The sequence below is a fragment of the Physella acuta genome, unplaced genomic scaffold (assembly GCF_028476545.2).
Source record: "Physella acuta isolate Inbredline_101_S28 unplaced genomic scaffold, ASM2847654v3 ptg000264l, whole genome shotgun sequence".
Taxonomy (NCBI): domain Eukaryota; kingdom Metazoa; phylum Mollusca; class Gastropoda; family Physidae; genus Physella; species Physella acuta.
In genome coordinates, this window is record NW_026731783.1 from 2,134,418 (window position 1) to 2,152,173 (window position 17,756).

The 17,756-nt window shown below is 46.1% G+C and overlaps 2 protein-coding genes across 2 annotated transcripts in view; one reads left to right on the plus strand and one right to left on the minus strand.

Moving 5' to 3' along the window:
• Window positions 1-17,756, minus strand: part of LOC131939031 (arginine--tRNA ligase, cytoplasmic) — a 183,873-nt gene that overhangs the window by 100,703 nt on the left and 65,414 nt on the right. The window lies entirely within an intron of this gene.
• On the plus strand, window positions 1,293-6,097 carry LOC131939039 (uncharacterized). The gene is made up of 2 exons (XM_059297287.1): window positions 1,293-2,337; window positions 4,628-6,097. Exons 1-2 carry the CDS (start codon window positions 1,405-1,407, stop codon window positions 5,516-5,518), a joined length of 1,824 nt encoding a protein of 607 aa, XP_059153270.1. The 5' UTR covers window positions 1,293-1,404; the 3' UTR covers window positions 5,519-6,097.

A 17,756-nucleotide genomic window follows, 5' to 3' on the forward strand; every position in this document is an offset into this window, starting at 1 on the left:
CTCCCATACACGTAATAACGGCTGACGCTTGCTTCTGTTCCAGGTGACGCCAGCTGTTAGGGTCACGTGATATGTTGACACATTCCACCGGTGGCACCAGGAACCAGATGTCAGGGCTGAGGGGCGAGGACACGTGACGTCATCCTGCCACACACCCCCACCCACACCACCACCACCCTCCACAGCTGGAGGCTACAGTCTGAGTCACGTGATATCAGGTTTCCATCGGATTTGTCAGACTAGGCCTAGGAATTATATAATTAAAAAAAAACAAAGGGGAAGATACACAGCAAGGTGACACGAAAAGGTGAAATGGTGATACCAACAAGATTTGTTTTGTGACAAAAAAAGGATAAAAAGGTGACAATAGTTCACACTAAAAAGTCGTGGTTGTAAAGTTTTATCAAGGTGACACATAGCTGTACAACCAAGTTGAGTAGGAGAGGTGACACACGGGAGCAGCAACCAGGAAGTTCAACCCCCCCCCCCCCCATCAACAGGTCTGTGTGTTCACCACAGTGGCGGTACTGGCAAGTCCCCGCCCACGTCGCTCACACGTGTGCTTGAACGTCTGCTTCAACACGTGTCGTGCGGGTTGGGGGATAAAAATATTCTTGCTCAAAATCATTCAAGCGTGACCTGTGTTTCTTTCACACATGGAACCCGGAGTCTGACCCACGACATGGTCGGAGCTTACGACTCATCCGCTTTCATGTGGGATTTGTTATAGTTAGTGTGTGAATCAGGTGCTATTTAGGATTACAAATGGATTATAATAAATAGAATAAATCTTTATTATTATGATTTTAGCAATAATTACACGATTGTAGTTGATGAACATTCTTATGGAATTCTATTGACACACTAAGTAATGTTGAGGTAGGATTGTGAAATTCCATTGATATACGAGGTAACGTTTGTAAAAAAATTCAATTAATATACGAATGCAAGTTTCTCTAGAACCGTGAAAAATTATTAATATACGAGTGGGTGTTATGTAGAATTCTACTAATACACGAGATGGTGCCTATGTAGAATTTTACTGATAAACGTAGTAATATCAGTGTAGTAGTGGGAAATTCTATTGAGATTATATTTCGAGGTGGTGAAATTTTATTGATATACGAAGAAGTGTATATGTAGAATTATAAACGAGGTAGTGTGTACTGATGTACGTGGTTATATCAGGGTAAAGCTGTGAAATTCTATTGATATACGAGAAGGTGTGTATGTAGAATTCTATTGATTCGAGGAGGTATATAGGTAAAATTCTACTGAGTGATATACGAGGTAGTGCTCATGTAGAATTATACTAATATACTAATCATACTGATATACGAGGTGATGTGTGTAGAATTGTACCGCTATACGTGCTAATGTCCGCGTAGCACCGTGTTCACCAAGATGGATCACGCCAATCACAACGCCCTGTTCAACCTGAGCCACGCCGGATACCGCCCGCCGGCCGTCCAGTCTCACAGCCTGGAGGCGTACACCGTCGTGCTGTCGGTGGCGGCGCACGTGCTCTCCATGCTGTTCGGCGGCGGCAGCAGTGTGGCCGTCATCCTCGCCATCACCACCCGGCGCAACATCAACAAGTACAGCTACACCCTGGTGCTGACCCTCTTCCTAGCCTGCTGCTGCCTCAACTTTATCTGGACACCTCTGGAGATCACCGACCTCATCATGTACCACTACGTGAGGACCCACCCTTGCAAAGGCTTCGTCGCCATCAAAACATCCCTCTACATCTTCCTCATCCTCGCTCTCAGCCTCATCATCGTGCTGTTATCGATCGAAGGCATCGTCCGGCTAAGAAACAAATTTGGCCGGCTTTTTAGAAAAATCTGGCCAATGCTCACATGCCTGTTTGCCATCGTGTGCTCGGCGGGTTTGACCGGGGCGTTTATCGCTATGTGCGCGCAACACGCGGAAGTCTTAGAGCTGACCTACGCCATCAACAATGACGACGCGCACGCCACCTACCTGGGGCTACTCATCCTCTCGGCGACGCTTGCTGCCATCATGCTCGCGGCCACCGCCTTCCTCCTCATCAAAGAAACCCTGTACTGGGAGGACGGGCGGCCGCACTTCCGGAAGAAGAAAATGAAGCTCAACATTCCAGAGTTCCTGATCAGCCAGTCCAACGCATGCGCAGACAACGACGGCGGGTTCGAGCACAGCCAGAGCGGGACGCCGTCACCGTCCACCCCCAAGCTGCTGACCGTCGGCGACCCGGACACGGCGTCCATCAAGGGCGAGGACGCCAACACCATATCGGAGCTGCCCAGCCCGGTCAAGCCGATGGGGAACAGGCTTGGTATCAATATGGCCCAGGTGAGTGGGGAACAGGTTTGGTATCGATATGAACCAGGTGAGTTGGGAACAGGCTTGGTATCAATATGGCCCAGGTGAGTGGGGAGCAGGTTTGGTATCGATATGAACCAGGTGAGTTGGGAACAGGCTTGGTATCAATATGGCCCAGGTGAGTGGGGAGCAGGTTTGGTATCGATATGGCCCAGTTGAGTTGGGAGCAAGCAGGTTTGGTGTCGAATAGGTGGGAATGAATATAGTTGCACCTATGTTAGATATTAATATTACTAGTGTGCTAAAATAGTCGCAACTACATGCATGGGTAACTAATACTTTGAGAGGGCGCCCGAGTGCAGAATCAACAATTCAACCGATTTTACAGTTCAAAATTTTGTAATGTAGCGGAGGTGGATTTTAGGCGTTGTGTGTTGGAGGTGGGTTTCAAGCGTAGAGTGGCGGAGGTGAGTTTCAAGCGTAGTGTGGAGAAGGTGGGTTTCAGGTGGGATACAGCCGCAAGCCAGTCAAGTCTTGTTTTATCATATATCAGTGAAGGTGGGAACGAATATGATTACATCTCGCTTACATATCAGCAGTGTAATGCAGGTAATCAGGCACCAGTCAACGACAGCTGTCGCGGATATAAATACATCACGATCTGAGATAAGTAGGCGGGAGCCTGCCTCGCATAGAGGGGTCAGTTGTATTTTACTGCATTAGTCGAATGTAAGGGCGAATCAACGCGCAAAGGCTATTGTAATACAGTGTTAGTCACTTATAATATAATGTAGTAGCACGATACAGATGGTCCATAATGTAGGAATATAGTCAAAAATCGGTCATGTTCGTTAGTGAGTAGAACAAACTACCTGTAAAATACAAGGCAAGTTAGCTGTGACAATGCGTCGATAAAACATCACAAACGGTGGTGAAACTTAAAACTATTGAGCACAGCTGTTAATTAATGATACAGTAATAATAACAGGTGAGGTTATACCGTAACACTTTTGCACTGTAAGTGGCCACTAACAACGTAATCCTAGTTTTCCTTCAACATTCAAATTAGCAAATTTAAATCTTAATCCCACTATACCTTTAACACTGAGCTGACCAGAATCTTAATCTCACTTTTCTTTAAACTCTCCAACTGACTACTATTCATTCAACTCTTTCATCAACTGACCACTCTTCCATCAACTGACCACTATTCCATCAACTGACCACTATTCCTATAGCTGACCACTATTCCATCAACTGACCACTATTCCTATAACTGACCACTATTCCTATAACTGACCACTCTTCCATCAACTGACCACTATTCCATCAACTGACAACTCTTCCATCAACTGACCACTATTCCTTCCACCCTCCACCAACTGACCACTCTTCCATCAACTGACCACTCTTCCATCAACTGACCACTCTTCCATCAACTGACCACTCTTCCATCAACCCTCCATCAACTGACCACTCTTCCATCAACTGACCACTCTTCCATCAACTGACCACTCTTCCATCAACTGACCACTATTCCATCAACTGACAACTCTTCCATCAACTGACCACTATTCCTTCCACCCTCCACCAACTGACCACTCTTCCATCAACTGACCACTCTTCCATCAACTGACCACTCTTCCATCAACTGACCACTCTTCCATCAACTGACCACTCTTCCATCAACCCTCCATCAACTGACCACTCTTCCATCAACTGACCACTCTTCCATCAACTGACCACTCTTCCATCAACCCTCCATCAACTGACCACCACTCCATCAACTGACCACTCTTCCATCAACTGACCACTCTTCCATCAACTGACCACCACTCCATCAACTGACCACTCTTCCATCAACAGACCACCACTCCATCAACTGACCACCACTCCATCAACTGACCACCACTCCATCAACTGACCACCCTCCATCAACTGACCACCCTCCATTAACTGACCACCACTCCATCAACTGACCACCACTCCATCAACTGACCACTCTTCCATCAACAGACCACCACTCCATCAACTGACCACCACTCCATCAACTGACCACCCTCCATCAACTGACCACTATTCCTATAACTGACCACCCTCCATTAACTGACCACCACTCCATCAACTGACCACCACTCCATCAACTGACCACTCTTCCATCAACAGACCACCACTCCATCAACTGACCACCACTCCATCAACTGACCACCACTCCATCAACTGACCACCCTCCATCAACTGACCACTATTCCTATAACTGACCACCCTCCATTAACTGACCACCACTCCATCAACTGACCACTATCCCTTCCACCCCCAGGTCCTGGGCCGACGACGCCACACCATCTGCCAGATCAGCGACTCCAGCACCGCCAGCACCCCAGCCGACCCCATCTCCAAGGCCAAGCAGTACAACTACGTCCGGAAATTTTCCGTGGATATTTCCGCCCTCCAGGCGCAGCTCCAGAACCCGAAGATCTTCAAAGACGCGCCATTCCAGTCTGACATCGACCTCACTAAAAGAGCGGCCGCCGATTCCGCCAAGAACTCAGCGCCTAAACCGCTACTTCCGCTGAAACCGTTGCCGCTGAAGTTTGACGAGAAGGACGAGAAAGGAAAAACGTCAGAACCGGATACGGCTTTGAAGGAACCCGGAAGTGCCGGGCTGTCCATCCCGCCTCCTGTCATCATGGTGTCCAATGAGGACACGCAGTCCAACTACGGCGATGCTGAAGCGGCCAACGACCTCCACGGTTCTAAAGAATCATTCCAACAACACCCCAATTCCAACGCCCAAAAGCCCACAACGCTAGCTTTCAAAGAGTCACAGGACGCCGACGAGCCCACTTCGGTGCCGACGCTGGAGAGCGCTCAAAGCGAACCGAGTGAAGAAGAGTCAGAGGGTCAGAAAATGGCGCGGCTGACGCTGTTCCTGTGCTTGACATTCGTCCTGAACATGGCGCCCCTGCTGATCACGCTAGGGCTGCTGAGCCGCATGAACACGCACGCGTACACCAACATCTCCACCTGCACGCTGGCCATCTCCGTCATCCAGACCATCGTGTACCCGCACCTCATCGCCTGCAGTGATGACGTGGTGCACCGGGCCGTGCAGAAGTTGAAGACACGCTGCCGGAGTCTCTGCAGGAGGTCTGCGGGCCCCGAGTCGCACTGCCACGTCGAGGAGAGCTCCAGCACTAGCCAGGTGTAGATAACCGGCTTCCCGGAACTTTGCCGGTTGTTGTTTTTATTTCATGTGCTGACCCGCATTTGGTTTAATCGAAAATTTTAGGTTTTGTGCTAACCTAACATATTTTTCTTAATTAATTCTAGCTGGAGAAATACCGGCTTCGTGCTAACCGGCATTTTCCGGCATCGTGATAACCGGCACTTTGTTTCATCGAAATTGTCTTGGCTCTGTGCTAACCTAACATTCTTCTGGATTAAACCTACCTGCAAATATGACGGTTTCGTGATACCCGGCATTTTACCGGCTTCCTCTTATCCGACATTTATCCGGCTTAGTGTTAACCGGACAATTAAACCGACCACGGCAATGGAGAGATCCCGTCAGTAACCCAAGTTAAGCCTCCCTCCCCAACCCGCGCCTTTAAATCAAGCTCAACCCCAGCGCTGCACGCATGAGAGGAACAACTCACCTGCAATATCTAAACACACCTGCCCGAATAGGTAACTACCTGAACTCAAGGGTACGACGCTTACCTGTCTCTAAACCTGGATAAAGCGACACAACTTTTAAATACGTTTATTTTCTAACTCTCCTGTCATGCATGAAAGAATATCTCCGCACGATGCATTGTGTGCATTGTGTCACATCCAAAACATTAACCTCTTGGTCGCTGTTGTCAGTTTTATATATATATATATATATATATATATATATATATATATATATATATATATATATATATATATATATATATATATATATATATATATATATATATATATATATATATATATATATATATATATACGTTCTATCTTACATAATAAAAACTGGGGTCATTTGTATAGGAGGTTATCCGATGTATTTTTAAAACAATGTACATTTCAACGATGTGAAAACAGCTTGAAATAATACGATAGAGATCTGTATGTGTATGCCGAGTGCAATATCTTGTCTAGACGTCTCACCCAGCGGGCTAGTGAACTCCAACATAAAGCACGGACACCATGGAGACCTACAACCTTACAAGTGGCGACATGTGGAGGATGTTTTTGTATTGACTCGTTTATTCTAAACACGGGAAAAATGTGCCGGTTTTAAGTGTTCCGTTTTTTCTTCTTCTGTGTTGGTTGTGAAACGTATAAAATTGCAAGAGCGAGTGATATTATCTTGTGCAGACTAACTTGATTTGCTAGTTGGTTTTTTGTTTGTCTGGTTGTTTTTTTTCGGTGATGGTATTACAAAATCGGAAGGGGGGTAACAAGATGTACGCTTTATTCTGGTGTTTGGCGTTCAATGGTGTGAGGTTATAGTGAAGTATAAGTGTCAGATTTAGACGAGATTTCCGGATGATTTAGACGTGATTGTATGAGATAGTAGTGAAGTGTGTCAGATTTAGACACGATTTCCGGACGCTCAGTCGTACTTGGTTGTGGTTAAGTAAGTCAGATTTAGACGGAGCGCAGAAAAATGGTTTTCGGTACGAATTTCATTTTTAACAAGTTCACCATAACAAATCAAACAAGCTATTTATTCACTCGGTGTTTTAAAAGTTATGTTGAGTGTTTTGGGTAAACGGCCGTGTGGCTAGTTTATACCTGGATGCGTAGGTTAGGCACACAGCTGTGTGGCTAATTTATACTTGGATGTGTGGTTTACGTACATTGGTGGGTGTCTATTTTGTGTTGGGATTTTTTTTTCTTAACATTCCATAAGGTGAGTTAGCGTCGACAATTGCTTTAAGGTTTGTTTAGATATCTAGTCTCGGGACTTTACTCAAGGGTCTAGTCTAGAGGGTTAAGTCTCAGGGTCTAGTCTCAAGGTCTAGTCTCAGGGTCTAGTCTCAAGGGTCTAGCGTAAGGTGTCTAGTTGCGCTGGTCTAGTTTCAAGGCCGTCTCAGTGATGAATATATGTCTAAGTTTGTCATGGGATTATTTATTTATTTATCTATCGATTTTAAAAAAGTAAACCATTCGGACTAAGTTTGTTTTAGTTCTCACTGTTGAGACGACGTCTGTATATATGTCCATATATCTATATATAAATATAACCATGTTTTAAAAACATGAAAGAAAAAAATTCGTTTTTCTACAGTCGCTTCTGGTTGGTCTCACTGCTTCATATCTATCCAGTATTGGTACCCTGCTCCCCCACCCAAGGTCCCCTGCTCCCCCACCTACGGTCCCCTGCTCCCCCACCCACGGTCCCCTGCTCCCCCACCCACGGTCCCCTGCTCCCCCACCTACGGTCCCCTGCTCCCCCACCCAAGGTCCCCTGCTCCCCCAGCCACGGTCCCCTGCTCCCCCACCCACGGTTCCCTGCTCCCCCACCCACGGTCCCATGCTCCCCCACCCAGGGTTCCCTGCTCCCCCCCCCCCCCACGGCCTCAAGCCCCATGACATCACGTGATACCCGCATCTAAAACCGCGAGTTGTGCAACTAAAAGTTCAAATCGCGAGTGTGATTTGAGCTTGAGCATGGAATCTGAATGTTGAATGTTGGATGTTAAACTATTAAATCATGGATTGGAAGTGTTTTTTCTTCTTTTGATTGTGTCAATCACTCATATTTGTGTTTTGTTACCAAAGCAACTGGTGATGTTTTTAATAAAGGTACGGTACAATTGGCAAGTGGTGTCTGCGGTAAGGTGTCACTCTATGTGGGGTGTCACACTATGTGGGGTGTCACACTATGTGGGGTGTCACACTATAGTATTGTGTGGGGTGTCACACTCTGTATGATGTCACACTATGTGGGGTGTCACACTATATGTAATCACACTATGTAGGGTGTCACACTATGTGGGGTGTCTCACTATGTGGGTTGTCACACTATGTGGGGTGTCACACTATGTGGGGTGTCACAATACGTGGGGTGTCACACTATGTAAAGTGTCGCACTATGTATGGTGTCACACTATGATACTATGTGGGGTGTCACACTATGTGGAGTGTCACACTATGTGGAGTGTCGCACTATGTATGGTGTCACACTATGGTACTATGTGGGGTGTCACAATATGTGGGGTGTCACACTATGTGGGGTGTCACACTATGGTACTATCTTCGTCCATATGAGATGAAAATTTATTAAAATGAAAACAAAACCAGTACCATTTATTTGCAATAAACTCCTATTTGATATAATTTATGAATTGTTTGTAATCAATCAGTACTGATTCTTTTGACCGGCCTCACCTAACCTGACCAAAACATCACACCTGACCAAAACATCACACCTGACCAAAACATCACACTTGACCAAAACATCACACCTGACCAAAACATCACACCTGACAGAAACATCACACCTGACCAAAACATCACACCTGACCAAAACATCACACCTGACCAAAACATCACTATCTCACTAAAACATCACACCTGACCAAAACATCACACCTGACCAAAACATCACTATCTCACTAAAACATCACACCTGACCAAAACATCACACCTGACCAAAACATCACTATCTCACTAAAACATCACACCTCACCAAAACATCACACCTCACCAAAACATCACACCTCACCAAAACATCACACCTGACCAAAACATCACTATCTCACTAAAACATCACACCTCACCAAAACATCACACCTCACCAAAACATCACACCTCACTAAAACATCACACCTGACCAAAACATCACCCAATAAACAAAAACATTACCTAACTCAAACATGCTCCACTCTACAATATCCCACCAACAACATCCTACAACCACCCACCCACCACAAAGCTCTCGCCTGACCAACGAGGCGTGAGATAGAGGCCTCCCACGCACGTGACGTAGTCAGGTGAGCAAGTAAACAAAGAATAAACAGTCATGTTGTGAGTGTGGTGGAGAGGGGGGGGGGGGGCCTCAAGCTGTGATAGGCTGTGATACTGGGGGGACACAATTAGTAGGGTTACCAGTCATGTTGTATGTGTGGAGGGGGGGGGGGGCTCAAGCTGTGATAGGCTGTGATACATGAGGGACAATTGGTGACACAGGCAAGTAGGACAGCTAGTGACTCCGTCAATTAGATTGTGACACATTTCATACGACAGTGGCACAGACCGTAATTTGGTGACAGTGACAGTGGTGACACGAAAAGTACGATGGTGACTACAAGGCTGAAGGTGACACGGACATTACGAAGGTGACACGGACGATATGACGTCAACGTATCCATGCAAGCAGGTGAGGTCAGGGTGATACAGGTAGTGGGATCATGGTGACACAGGTAGTGGGGTCAGAGTGATACAGGTAGTGGGGTCAGAGTGATACAGGTAGTGGGGTCAGAGTGACACAGGTAGTGGGGTCATGATGACACAGGTAGTGGGGTCAGGGTGACACAGGTAGTGGGATCAGGGTGACACAGGTACTGGGGTCAGGGTGACACAGGTAGTGGGGTCAGGGTGACACAGGTAGTGGGATCAGGGTGACACAGGTACTGGGGTCAGGGTGACACAGGTAGTGGGGTCAGGGTGACACAGGTACTGGGGTCAGGGTGACACAGGTAGTGGGGTCAGGGTGACACAAGTAGTGGGGTCAGGGTGACACAGGTAGTGGGGTCAGGGTGACACAGGTAGTGGGATCAGAATAACAGTAGATCAAAAGAGTAGAGTAAGACATATGTCAGGTATTTAGGACAAGACAGACTATAGGACTACGTCACATGAACTATATGACTCGCTAACTATATTATCTGGACAATGTCAAAACGCGAACTTTGGCCGCTTTCATAATGTGACGACTGTTTGTTTACTGAGTACGGCATGTCTCATTAAAGCAAACAGTGAGTTGTGTGTTGAAGATCTATTACATAGGCATTCGCCTATAGTCTAGTGACGCAAAATACAATCACTCGTTGCTTAGTGACGCAAGCTACTATCACTCGTTGCCTAGTGACGCAAGCTACAATCACTCGTTGCCTAGTGACGCAAGCTACAATCACTCGTTGCTTAGTGACGCAAGCTACAATCACTCGTTGCCTGGTGACGCATGCTACAATCACAACCGAACGACCGGCTACAATCACTCACCACCAAGCTACAATCACTCATTACTTAGTGACGCAGGCTATAATCACTCACCAACAGAATGACGGGATACAATCACTAACTACTTAGAAAACAAAGGCTACACTCACTCATCACCCAAATAACAGGCTACAATCACTCACCACATACAACACAACCACACCCATAACAACCTTCAGATATCCTCCAGCCAAAAAAACATGCCCCCCCCCCCCCCCGCTGTGTTCACATGCAGCACCTAAAACAAGCGGCAACCATTAGACGCTAATAAATGTTCACTGCATGCGGAGCCAGAAGGTTGATATATACCATGTATGTGGCCATATGGCCAGGCTGAGATATACCATGTATGTGGCCATATGGCCAGGCTGAGATATACCATGTATGTGGCCATATGGCCAGGCTGAGATATACCATTTATGTGGCCATATGGTCAAGCTGATATATACCATGTATGTGGCCATATGGCCAGGCTGAGATATACCATGTATGTGGCCATATGGCCAGGCTGAGATATACCATGTATGTGGCCATATGGCCAGGCTGAGATATACCATGTATGTGGCCATATGGCCAGGCTGAGATATACCATGTATGTGGCCATATGGCCAGGCTGAGATATACCATGTATGTGGCCATTCAGGCTGAGATATACCATGTATGTGGCCAGGCTGAGATATACCATGTATGTGGCCAGGCTGAGATATACCATGTATGTGGCCAGGCTGAGATATACCATGTATGTGGCCAGGCTGAGATATACCATGTATGTGGCCAGGCTGAGATATACCATGTATGTGGCCAGGCTGAGATATACCATGTATGTGGCCAGGCTGAGATATACCATGTATGTGGCCATATGGTCAGGATTTCTTCTTCTTCGTTCTTAATTTTAGTGTTGGGAGGGATCGAGCCTTATCTGCCATACCGGAGAGGCCTTGAATCAGGCCATATGGCCAGGCCAAAAACATCAGTTACATGTCGGGGCCATAAAGAGGGTTATATGTCGGGGCCATAAAGAGGGTTATATGTCGAGGCCATAAAGAGGGTTATATGTCGGGGCCATAAAGAGGGTTATATGTCGGGGCCATAAAGAGGGTTATATGTCGAGGCCATAAAGAGGGTTATATGTCGAGGCCATAAAGAGGGTTATATGTCGGGGCCATAAACTGGACCATAGGACCAGACGATGTAGGCCCTATGTTGCAGTTAGAAGAATTAAATAAGGAAGTTGATAATGTATTTATGGGCCAATACATTTCTCGTGTAAATTGCTGCCCTTGATAAGCTCACGTGCACAGTGGCTGTATGGTGAAACTCACACAATAGGGAAGTAACGAATAAAATAAGTCAATCACAATAGGGAAGTAACGTATAAAATAAGACATCACAATAGGGAAGTAACGTATAAAATAAGACATCACAATAGGGAAGTAACGAATAAAATAAGACATCACAATAGGGAAGTAACGAATAAAATAAGACATCACAATAGGGAAGTAAAAATTAAAATAAACAAGACATACGCCGTATGCCCAATAAACCTTACATCCACGTATCAATCTACAGCCATCACACTTAAGTAAAATATCAGAGTTCAAGTGGAAATTAAATATTTCCGTATATCAAAAAAACTTTCCAATCGATGTGTGAACATTACCAAAGCTCTCTAAAGCCAACAACATTCCGACTTTCAAGGCCAAACAGGTCGAACCTAAACTGGTCGACCCTAAGCTGGCCGAACCTAAACTGGTCGAACCTAAACTGGTCGAACCTACACTGGTCGAACCTACACTGGTCGAACCTAAACAGGTCGAACCTAAACAGGTCGAACCTAAACAGGTCGAACCTAAACTGGTCGAACCTAAACAGGTCGAACCTAAACTGGTCGAACCTAAACTGGTCGAACCTAAACTGGTCGAACCTAAACTGGTCGAACCTAATCTGGTCGAACCTAAACAGGTCGAACCTAAACTGGTCGAACCTAAACTGGTCGAACCTAAACTGGTCGAACCTAAACTGGTCGAACCTAAACTGGTCGAACCTTAACTGGTCGAACCTAAACTGGTCGAACCTAAACTGGTCGAACCTAAACTGGTCGAACGTAAACTGGTCGAACCTAAACAGGTCGAACCTAAACTGGTCGAACCTAAACTGGTCGAACCTAAACTGGTCGAACCTAAACTGGTCGAACCTAAACTGGTCGAACCTAAACTGGTCGAACCTAAACTGGCCGAACCTAAACTGCTCGAACCTGAACTGGTCGAACCTAAACTGGTCGAACCTAAGCTGATCACGTGCATCACGTGATGACATGGTGGCGCGTGTTTGACAGACACACAACACATAGTTAAAAACACGGACAGCAACACGTTGATCGAGAAATATATCGAACCTCATCTGCCTGGGGGTTCGACCTCGGGACTTTAGGTTATATGAGCCATGAGCTTTACCTACCCGACAAAACCGGCAACGGCCTGTGTCTGAAACACAGCACATCTAAAACCAAACACCAACTTGCTGATTTGTACGACTACGGCTAGATTGGTTGGGTAGTACAAAAGCTCACTTATTTGTACGACTACGGCTAGATTGGTTGGGTAGCACAACAGCTCACTTATTTGTACGACTACGGCTAGATTGGTTGGGTAGTACAACAGCTCACTTATTTGTACGACTACGGCTACATTGGTTGGGTAGTACAACAGCTCACTTATTTGTACGACTACGGCTAGATTGGTTGGGTAGTACAACAGCTCACTTATTTGTACGACTACGGCTAGATTGGTTGGGTAGTACATCAGTTCACTTATTTGTACGACTACGGCTAGATTAGTTGGGTACACTAGTTCACTTATTTGTACGACTACGGCTAGATTAGTTGGGAACACTAAAACTGGTGTCAAGGTATTCCCCTGACCTTTAACGTTGCATGTATAAAAAGAAACCCACACACTTTGTGGAGTGGAGGATGTTTCCTGCTACTTTATGTTAGAACTGAACAGGCTCATTAAAGATCAACCAGAAACTCACAGCATTACAGCGTGCTAGAGGATCTACGTTCTTTTCTTGCAACACTGAGTTACGTTGTCTTGATCAGTCGTGGCGATCTAACCAAGGCATCGTGAGCATTACAAGATAATATATTGACCACTGGGTAATAGAGTAATAGCTATAATTACCTCTGGTAACCCAGCCATAATTCTCTCGGATGACCCAGCCATAATTCCCTCCCATCACCCAGCCATCCATAACCCACCTATAATTTTTTCATGACCAAACCATTATTCCCTCTAATGCCCTAGCCATTAATTCTCCGACGACCTAGCCATAATTCCCTCCCGTAACCAAGCTATAAATAACTCGATGACCTACATAAAATCCCCTCCGATGACCTAGCTGGAATTCCCTGTAAAGCCCCAGCCATAATTCCCTCCATCGATCAAACCACAACCCCCCCCCCCCAACGGTAACACCCCCCACCCCTGTAACCCCCCCCCCCCCCATCCATCATCTTCACCTCTGCCGTGTGGCAAGACATCACCCCAGCCAACGAAGACGCCCCGTGGAGGCATGAATGACAATAAGCCCTTATTTCAAATGGTCACACAGATGGCGCTGGTATACGTCACATTGTTTACCTATCGATTCGGCGAGCCGACGCGGTTCGTGACACAGAACACAGCTAGCCATCACGTAGGTCAAGCCATTGATAGCTGTAGTAGGGGGAGAGACGGGAATCACGTGACACAGAACACAGCTAGCCATTGATAGCTGTAGTAGGGGAGAGACGGGAATCACGTGACACAGAACACAGCTAGCCATTGATAGCTGTAGTAGGGGAGAGACGGGAATCACGTGACACAGAACACAGCTAGCCATTGATAGCTGTAGTAGGGGAGAGACGGGAATCACGTGACACAGAACACAGCTAGCCATCACGTTCGTCAAACCACTGATAGCTGGAGTAGGGGAGAGACGGGAATCACGTGACACACAACACAGCTAGCCATCACGTAGGTCAAACCACTGATAGCTGGAGTAGGGGAGAGACGGGAATCACGTGACACACAACACAGCTAGCCATCACGTAGGTCAAACCACTGATAGCTGGAGCGGGGAGAGACGGGAACCACGTGACACAGAACACAGCTAGCCATCACGTAGGTCAGACCACTGATAGCTGGAGCGGGGAGAGACGGGAATCACGTGACACACTATATGTTGCGAAACATACGACGAGCTGTGTTTAAAGTTTTGAAGTTTACAACTTTGCGTTTATAGTACGATGTGGTTGGATGGTAGTGTTCTTGGCAGCTAACTAGAAAGTTTCAGTTCGGATCTCGAATCTGCAGGACGTCTCAAAGTCTACTATAGATACCCTACTCATGTTAATGAAAGTAAAGTCAGCTCTGCATAGCGCTGACCACACTATTCCTTCATACTTCTAAAAAGATTAACTATGTGGATCAGTGACCGCTAATAGAAATAATTTGACGAGTAACCCAACGAGCTATTAGTTGTCCTCTTAACTAAATAGTACGGTATTTCAGGTAAAAGTGTAGGAGTGAAAAAAAACCCTATCGGAATATAAAGACGTAGCGCTGATCCTAGAGTCCCATTTAAAACACAAGAAAAAATGTAACATATCGTGGTACACCTAGGTATCGCTGCTCATGCACCAAATGCAGGGGTGTCCTAACAGTTGTTGATGAACAGCATGGTCCTTGCCCTAACTAACCATCGCTATAAAATCTATCCTTCCCTTAAACTAAACACCGCTACAAAATCGATCCTTCCCCTAAACTAAACACCGCTACAAAATCTGACCTTCCCCTGAACTAAACACCGCTACAAAATCTGTCCTTCCCCTAAACACCGCTACAATAACTGTCCTTCCCCTAAACACCGCTACAAAATCTGTCCTTCCCCTAAACACCACTACAAAATCTGTCCTTCCCCTAAACACCGCTACAAAATCTGTCCTTCCCCTAAACACCGCTACAAAATCTGTCCTTCCCCTAAACACCGCTACAAAATCTGTCCTTCCCCTAAACACCACTACAAAATCTGTCCTTCCCCTAAACACCGCTACAAAATCTGTCCTTCCCCTAAACACCGCTACAAAATCTGTCCTTCCCCTAAACACCGCTACAAAATCTGTCCTTCCCCTAAACACCACTACAAAATCTGTCCTTCCCCTAAACACCGCTACAAAATCTGTCCTTCCCCTAAACACCGCTACAAAATCTGTCCTTCCCCTAAACACCGCTACAAAATCTGTCCTTCCCCTAAACACCGCTACAAAATCTGTCCTTCCCCTAAACACCACTACAAAATCTGTCCTTCCCCTAAACACCGCTACAAAATCTGTCCTTCCCCTAAACACCGCTACAAAATCTGTCCTTCCCCTAAACACCGCTACAAAATCTGTCCTTCCCCTAAACACCGCTACAAAATCTGTCCTTCCCCTAAACACCGCTACAAAATCTGTCCTTCCCCTAAACACCGCTACAAAATCTGTCCTTCACCTAAACTAAACACCGCTACAAAATCTGTCCTTCCCCTAAACACCGCTACAAAATCTGTCCTTCCCCTAAACACCGCTACAAAATCTGTCCTTCCCCTAAACACCGCTACAAAATCTGTCCTTCCCCTAAACACCGCTACAAAATCTGTCCTTCCCCTAAACACCGCTACAAAATCTGTCCTTCACCTAAACTAAACACCGCTACAAAATCTGTCCTTCCCCTAAACACCGCTACAAAATCTATCCTTCCCCTAAACACCGCTACAAAATATGTCCGTCCCCTAAACTAAACACCGCGAAAAAAAAATATGTCGCTAAACACCGTAACAAAGTAGCGCTATAAAAAGATCCAATCGCCGATTCACAAGCCTGTGTTCAATCAAGCGTAACCGCACAGAGCCTGATTTGATGAGTTTTCTGATTGTTTGCGCCATTTTGTCACCGTCCCCCCTCTCCCCCTCCCCCCACCGTTCTCCCCGCCCATCCCTTAAGATAACTACTTGAAAGAATGTTTCTCGCTCCTTCCCCACTGAAGGGGCGACATCGATTGTAACACAATTTATTCAAGCGGTTTTTTTAGCGGCCTGTTGCGGCTACCATAGGGGCGGCGCTTCAAACATTGTGAAAATTTGCAGGGACAATTCCGTTAGCCATACCCACTCCAGAAGGACGGCGTGGTCGGATGGTAGAGTTTAGAACTGTTATCCGAAAGTATCGAGTTCGGATCCCGGGCTCGAGTCTGTACGACGTCCATGAGTCCACCCAGCTCAGACTCAGGCGGCTGGGCATAATGTTGACTACACTATCCCTTGTATGTTGAGGTCACTAAAACAGATGAACTCTACTTCACCTGCCTCAAGCGTCTTGGGTACGAATAGGCAAAAATGACGACACCCTCGTCTTATTTGTGCTGGTACCATGGACAACGACGCTATTTTAACCCTCTCAGTTTACGTTTATTTAAATAAAATACGGATATATGGGTTTTAAACAAAAGAATTAAACACGTTATTTTAAAGACTCTAGGGGGCGGCGCGACCTGGCGGTAGAGCACTAGACTGCTAACCCGAAAGTCTCGTGTTCCGATCCCGGGCTCGAGTCTGAATGACGTCACTGAGTCTAGCCAGCTCCGACGAGCACCTGAGTAATGCCAGAGAAACAAAGACGGCTGGGAACAGTGCTGACCACACTATCCCCTTGTATGCCGAGGTCACTGAAACTCTACTTCATCGGCCCCCATGTGTCTTGGGCCTAACAGGAAAAGATAAATTACAAACTCTACAGTTAAACAGCTAAGCCGTAAGTCTCGAGTTCGAATCCGGGTTTAAGTCAGTAGACCGTCCCTGAGTCCACCCAGCTCTGATGGGTACCTAACTCAAGTTAGGGAAAGTAAAGGCGGCTGGGCTTAGTACTGACCACAATATCTCTTCATATGCCGAGGTCACAGAAACAAGTGAACTCTACTTCACTTGCCCTATTGACCGTCAGGTTTAAAAAGGGAACTTTTACAGTTAAGCATGTAGTAACATAATTGTAATAATTGTATATGTGCTAAATGTTAAGAAACATACAGCACACCAAGTCAGACAGCGATGCGATACCTACACCAACCAGTCACAAATAATACAGCGGATTAGCATCTCGACAACATCAAACATTACAGGGGATTAACGGACGTCGACAGATTATTTCCTAACAT